The sequence below is a fragment of the Neoarius graeffei genome, chromosome 10 (genome assembly GCF_027579695.1).
Source record: "Neoarius graeffei isolate fNeoGra1 chromosome 10, fNeoGra1.pri, whole genome shotgun sequence".
Classification (NCBI taxonomy): domain Eukaryota; kingdom Metazoa; phylum Chordata; class Actinopteri; order Siluriformes; family Ariidae; genus Neoarius; species Neoarius graeffei.
In genome coordinates this window covers 2075413-2082767 of record NC_083578.1, presented here as the reverse complement: position 1 = coordinate 2082767, position 7355 = coordinate 2075413, and the positions used below count along the sequence as shown (strand labels likewise).

The following is a 7355-nucleotide window of genomic DNA, read 5'->3' as shown; positions in this document are numbered from 1 at the left end:
TTGTGAGAATCACATGAATGTGTGTTCATAAATATATTCTTAAAAATGTACAATTAGATATTTATAACAATTCTATAATTATACTTTAAAATTTTGTCTTTATTTGATGATTAAATTCAGTTGTAATTGTGTTTTTGTTAAACTGCCATGTGAGATTGTGGAATAAAGTCAAAGCCAAAGGAACGTTTCCGTTTGGTCATAAAACTTTTCAACATTCATATAAACTTTATTCATACAAATAAACTGAAATAAAATATTTACAGAAACAATAACAAGTTCCATAAATTATATTTCTATTCAGATTTATTATAAAATAATAAATTAATAAAAACAGTTTATGTTTGTAAGTGCAGTGACAAAAAGTGAAGAAAGACATTTTTGAGTAAAAATATATTTTTATTTGCAATTAATCAATAATTCAGAGTTTATAATGATTTAGGTCAAAGCTTGATTCATTGTTTATTGTTTTATATAAAGCTTTTATTTTATTACACTTTAAAACTTGATAAAACTTTATATAAATGTACACTCCATAAACATCATATCGTTTCAATAGTCACATAATGTTTTTAGGGTTTTCTGTGAATCTTGGAGTATAAAACCTCATGGGTTACTGAACATCCTGCATCCAGCTCTTCACTGACCTGTAAACAAACAAACAAACAAACAAACAAACAAACAAACAAACAGAAAGGGTTTTTTTTATCTTAATAAAGTACTGCAGAAACACAGTATGCTCTTAAACTACACCACGTTCACAATCACACAACTCCACTGTAGTTATTGTGACACAAAACACGGATATTATTACAGGATGATGTTGATACTCTTACCTCCTGTGTGTTTTTGTTCTCGTGGCGTTTGTGAATCTTCAAGCCAGCGTACACCACGCCATTATCATCCAGCTCTTCACTGACCTGTAAACAAACAAACAAACAAACAGAAAGGTTTTTTTAATCTTAATAAAGTACTGCAGAAACACAGTATGCTCTTAAACTACACCACATTCACAATCACACAACTCCACTGTAGTTATTGTGACACAAAACACGGATATTATTACAGGATGATGTTGATACTCTTACCTCCTGTGTGTTTTTGTTCTCGTGGCGTTTGTGAATCTTCACGGCAGCGTACACCACGCCATTATCATCCGTCTGCACTGACTGCAACACAGAGGGAGCTTCTGTTCATTTTACTTTTACTTCAGTAGCTGGCTGTTAAATACATTTTAGACCCAGTGAAAATAAAATAAAATTACAAACTTTATCTAATTTTTAGGTTTACAGAATAAACCTGACACTTATTAAAAATTCTAATCAATAATTATTTAACATTTATTCATATTTAACAGGTAAGTAATGTAACTATTAGCAATGCCAAGAAATGTGTGTGTGTGTGTATAGATAGATAGATAGATAGATAGATAGATAGATAGATAGATAGATAGATAGATAGATAGATAGATAGATAGAGTGGGGCAAAAAAGTATTTAGTCAGTGTGGCAGCGGGGGCGTGGTCAAGCGCCGTCTGTGACAGGAGGGTGGAGTCAGGGAAGGTAAGTGGCAGAATCACTACACCTGAGAGCATGGGCGCCGCCAGGGGGGGAAAGGTTAGAACAATTCTAGGGGCCCAGCACTGCCATGGGGCCCTTTAAGGGGCTGATAATATGCTTTTAATGATTTTAATAAGACTTTTGAAATAACAACAATGCAATATTCCATCTGGTAAAATGAGCTAATTGAACAAGGTTGTCTATTTCTTGAGTTCTTCAACATATTGTCATTTAACCCTCCCCCTTTTGTGAAATGGTACGGTCCAGTTCTGGTAGAAGTGCGATGCGTTAAATCTGTGTGCTGATCAGTGCAACGCTACTTGCTGCTGTGTCGCGGTGCAGCAGCCAGCCAGCCAGCAGTGGAGTGTGTACAGTCTATGATCGCTAAATATGAAGAGTGGCTGTCAAAAACGTAAAGAAAGGCAGCTGAAAGCTGAGAGGGACCGGAGAGGCAGGCAACTGGTCACTCAGTTTTTCCCAAAGAAAGGTAGCTATCGCTCACATGTGTGTTCAAAATATTAGCGAATGGTAAATGAACAGTATGAACGTGGTTGGATTAGCCTATCAAGAGAACACTTTTACAGTTTGTACAGTGACATTTTTTCCATTTTAATAACTGAACTGACTTGTGTGATAAACAAGATGAAATATTACGTTATGCTGGTGCTAATAACTAGTGCTAATAACCAGTTTCATAACTAATGGGGTGCCCTAAATATGCACAGATTCAGCCTCAGGGGGACCTCCGCCCTACCAAACCACTGAACCCCCCTTTGGAGAAGGAGGTGAGCAGCAATACAACCCATAAATGCTTTAGGATTGAAGTGTTTAATGAGCGAGCGCCATATACAGTTTGCTAGATTAAAGTGTTGCTAATGTAACAGACGTTGCGTTGTGTTGTTCACCAGTCTTTTTATTCTGAAGAAATGAGACACAAATGCACTGCTGAGGACGGGCTACAAACGTCCAGTGGCATTGGCACTTACACTTCCAAAACGAACTGAAGGAGGCCAGCGCCTCGTTCCCATAACTACCTGTGCTCTTAAAGGGCCAGCGCAGAATTTCCCCACCACTACACACAATGGCAAGTGGAAAAAAATTAACCCGTTACACTAATAACGGACACCAGTCAAGTGTTTGACATGGTTACGTGTGTGGAATGTTCACACGTTCTAAACCATTGGTTTCAACCATTGGTTAATACATAAAATGTAATAACAAAATCACAAACTCAAGGTCCATGGGCTATCAAAAGTCAAATAATGACAATAGTGCAATTGTGACGAGGGTGGGCAAAGTTGGGGGGCCCAAAATTTCTGGCGGCGCCCCTGCCTGAGAGCAATTAACCTGTGTTTGTGTGTCTTCCCAGTGACCACGCCCTGTTTAAGGAGGGAGAGCGAGAGCAGAGGGTCTCTTCCCGAACCAGACGCCGAGTGTGTGTGTGTGTGTGTCTGCAAAGTGCATACCAGTTATTAAACTGAAAAGTGTGGCAATAAAACGCTCTATCTGTTAGGGTTTTGCTGGGATTCAAACCTGGTTCGTTGGTGTGATGATCCAGCAAACCCCCACTAGGCCACCAGGGGAATGACTCAAATGCAGAGGCGTGAGGCGGAAGTAGAAAAAGTAACAAAAGGTTTATTTATACTATGTACACTATATACAATCCAGGGCAAAACAAAAAAAACAAAAACAAAGAGTATAATTCAAAAAGAAAAAGGCAAAAATGCAAAAGCTCAGAAGATCCACAAAACACAGTACAAAGGAAACTGGAGATAAACATAACAGCACAAAGACTCCGTGACAAGAGGACTGAACTCAGGGGTATAAATATACAAACTAATTAAGGACACAGGCGAAGATAATTAGGACTAACAGGCAATTAACAAAAACACAAAACACAGGAACAGTGGCGGCCTCTAGAGGCCAAAATAAACAAGACACGAAAAGGAAATAACAGCGGCCTCTAGAGGCCAAAACAGTCCAAGTCCTAACAGGACCCCCCCCCTCTAGGAGCGTCTCCTGACGTTCCCAGGGCGATCCGGATGGGCCGAATGGAAGTCCCGACACAGTTCTTTATCTAGGACATCCCGAGCAGGAACCCAGCAGCGCTCCTCAGGACCATAGCCCTCCCAGTCCACCAGATATTGCAACCCGCCGCGGACCCGGCGGGAGTCAAGCAGGCGATGCACAGTGAACACAGTCTGCCCCTGGAAGATGCGGGGGGGTGGGGGGTTCCTAGGGGCAGGGGCATACGTAGACGTCAGTACAGGCCGCAACAGGGAAACATGGAAAGTGGGGTTGATTCTCAGAGTCCGGGGCAACTGGAGCCGGTAGGAGACAGGGTTCACCCTGCGCACCACCTTGAAGGGGCCAATGTAGCGAGGAGCAAGCTTGCGGTTCTCCACCCGCAGCGGAAGGTCCTTAGTGGACAGCCAAACCCGCTGCCCAGGGCGGAAAGTGTGTGCAGGTCTTCTGTGGCGGTTGGCCTGAGTCTGGTTGGTTCTGGAGGTCTGTATGAGGGTCTTCCTGACCTTGCTCCAGGTCTTGCGACACCGTCTCACATATTGGTTGACCGAGGGCACCCCCGCGTCCTCCTCCTGGTCTGGGAACAGAGGTGGCTGGAACCCAAATTGGCACTGGAATGGCGACAGCTTGGTGGCCGATGACTGCAGGGTGTTGTGGGCGTACTCTGCCCATGGCAGCCAGGTGCTCCACAATGTCGGGTTATCCATAGCCAGGCCTCGCAGGGTGGTTTCCAGGTCCTGGTTGAGCCTCTCCGTCTGACCATTGGACTGTGGGTGAAACCCAGAGGAGAGGCTGGCAGTGGCTCCGATGACCTTGCAGAACCCGTGCCACACTCGGGAGGAGAACTGGGGCCCTCGGTCTGAGACGATGTCCTGTGGAAGACCAAAGACTCGGAAGACATGATTAAATATAAGTTTCGCTGTTTCAAGAGCAGAGGGGAGTTTGCACAGAGGTATGAAGCGGCAGGCCTTGGAGAATCTGTCAACAATGACCAAAATGACCATGTTACCTTGTGACTCAGGGAGACCCGTGATGAAGTCGACTGCCACGTGGGACCAGGGACGCCGGGGAATGGTCAGAGGATGCAGGAGACCCTGGGGACGCTGTCGTGGGTTCTTGGTTCTGGTGCAAACCTCACAGGACAGGACAAATGACCTTACTTCCTGCTCCATGTTAGGCCACCAGAAGCGTCTTTTCAGGAAGTCCAGGGTCCTCCGAGCTCCCGGGTGGGCGGTGAGAGGGGAAGAGTGACCCCACTGGAGAACCTTGGCCCGGGCTTGATGTGGGACGTACAAGAGGCCCGGTGGCCCCGTCCCAGGACCAGGGTCCTGGCGTTGGGCTTGTCGAACAGCCTCCTCAATACCCCAGCGGACAGGGGCCACAATCCGGGACACCGGGATAATAGGCCCGACTTCATTCTCCCTGTTAGTGGCCAAGAACAGCCTGGACAGTGCGTCAGGTTTGGTGTTCTTGGAGCCGGGACGGTACGAGAGGGTGAAGTCAAACCGACTGAAAAACAGGGCCCACCTAGCCTGTCGAGGGTTCAGTCTCTTGGCTTGCTGGAGGTACTCCAGGTTCTTGTGGTCAGTCCAAACCAGGAATGGATGTTGCGCTCCCTCCAGCCAGTGCCTCCACTCCTCAAGGGCCAGTTTGACCGCTAACAGTTCTCGATCCCCCACATCGTACCGGGACTCCGCAGGACTCAGGCGGTGGGAGAAGTAAGCGCAGGGGTGCAGCTTTCCTTCCGAACGTTGAGAGAGTACCACGCCGACACCACTGTCCGAGGCGTCCACCTCCACGATGAATGGTTGGGAGGTGTCCGGGAGGACCAGAATGGGTGCCGTGCAGAAGCGGGCCTTGAGGTCTTTGAACGCCTTTTCTGCCTGAGGAGACCAGCCATAAGATCCACCTGTCCCTTTGGTGAGGTCTGACATGGGTGCTGCCACAGAACTGAAGTTCCTGATGAACTTGCGGTAAAAGTTAGCGAATCCTAAGAACCGCTGAACCTCCTTAACGGACTTGGGAGTAGGCCAGTCCCGGACGGCCAGGGTCTTGGCAGGGTCCATTTGGAGTTGGCCTGTCCATACAATAAATCCCAGAAAGGAGACCTCGGGAACATGAAATTCGCATTTCTGGGCCTTGGCAAACAGATTGTTCTGTAGCAGCCTCTGGAGAACCTGGCGGACATGGTGGCGGTGCTCCTGCACGGTCTTGGAAAAGATAAGGATGTCATCGAGGTAGACAAAGACGTACAGGTTAATCATGTCCCTTAAGACGTCGTTGATTAGGGCCTGAAAAACAGCTGGTGCGTTGGTGAGTCCGAAGGGCATCACCTGGTATTCGTAGTGCCCAGACGGGGTGTTAAAGGCAGTCTTCCACTCATCTCCCTGTCGGATACGGATGACGTGGTATGCGTTCCGTAGGTCCAACTTGGTGAAGACGGTGGCGCCTTGGAGCAGGTCGAAAGCAGTGGACATCAGCGGAAGGGGATATCGGTTGCGCACAGTGATCTTGTTCAGGCCCCTGTAGTCAATACATGGTCGAAGCCCCCCATCCTTCTTGCCGACAAAGAAGAAGCCGACACCAGCAGGTGAGGTGGAGGGTCGAATGAACCCAGAGACCAGGGCGTCTTTGAGGTATTCCTCCATAGCCTTGCGTTCCGGCTGAGAGAGGGAAAACAGTCTGCCACGAGGAGGGGTAGTCCCAGGGAGCAAGTCGATGGCACAGTCGTAGGCCCGGTGCGGAGGAAGAACGGCGGCCCTGCTCTTGCTGAATACCTCCTTGAGATCCCAGTACTCTGTGGGAACTTGAGATAACTCGGTGAGATCAGGGGGCTCGGCAGGAGACACAGGAGAGCTAGAGAGAAGACAAGAGGCATGGCATGCAGGGCCCCATTCCACAACCTGGCTTGTTACCCAGTCTATGTGAGGGTTGTGGCGAGTAAGCCAAGGAAGGCCTAGAATAACTGGGAACTCAGGTGAAGGAATCAGGTGCAGGGATATTTCTTCCTTGTGACCTTGAGACTGGAGGAAGACTGGAGAAGTAACTTGAGTGACTCTTCCATCACCTAACGCTTGGCCATCGAGGGCAGACACAGACAGAGGGACTTCAAGAGGTGCAGTAGGTATATTGATGCTTTGGGCGAAGTGAATATCCATAAAGTTCCCAGCCGCCCCTGAGTCTATCAAAGCTTGACAAGAGTGGACAGACTCACCCCAGGAGATGGAGACCGGGATGTAGATTCCTTGGCCAGGGAGTCCGGGAGAGAGGGTAGGCCCCGTCACAACCCTCCCTCAGCTGGACGGGGCGGTCCTTTTCCCAAGAGTTCGGGACATGATGCTCGGAAGTGACCAGGCTTGCCACAGTAGATGCAGCACTTGTCCCTCCTTCTGCGCTCCCTCTCAGATGCGGAGAGGCGAGTACGACCCACTTGCATGGGTTCTGGACAGTCACTGAAGGAGGTAGACGGTCTCCAGGTAGAGGTAGGGAGGCTGGGGGGGCTCAAGGCTTGGTGGCGTTCTCTCATCCTGTTGTCCAGACGAATAGCATGTGAGATGAGGGTTTCGAGGTCACTTGGGCATCCAATAGAGGCCAGACCGTCCTTGATGGGGTCAGACAGACCATGGTGGAAGGCTGACACCAGGGCAGTCTCGTTCCATCCACTTACTGCTGCGAGTGTTCGGAACGAGATGGCGTAATCTGCGACGCTTCCTCCTTGCCGGATGGACATGAGCTTTCGGGCTGCGTCGGTACTGATGTCTGCCTGATCGAAGAC

At 48.1% G+C, this 7355-nt stretch overlaps 1 protein-coding gene across 1 annotated transcript in view; it reads right to left on the bottom strand.

Moving 5' to 3' along the window:
* Positions 1 to 375: 375 nt before the first annotated feature.
* The window catches only part of si:dkey-63d15.12 (uncharacterized), a 40054-nt gene continuing 33074 nt past the window's right edge, over positions 376 to 7355 (bottom strand). The window contains exons 6-8 of the mRNA XM_060931082.1: positions 1086 to 1166; positions 834 to 917; positions 376 to 644 (exon numbers count right to left, since the gene is read on the bottom strand). Coding sequence (XP_060787065.1) covers positions 570 to 644; positions 834 to 917; positions 1086 to 1166 — 240 coding nt within the window. The 3' untranslated portion in view covers positions 376 to 569. The remainder of the gene's footprint in view (positions 645 to 833; positions 918 to 1085; positions 1167 to 7355) is intronic.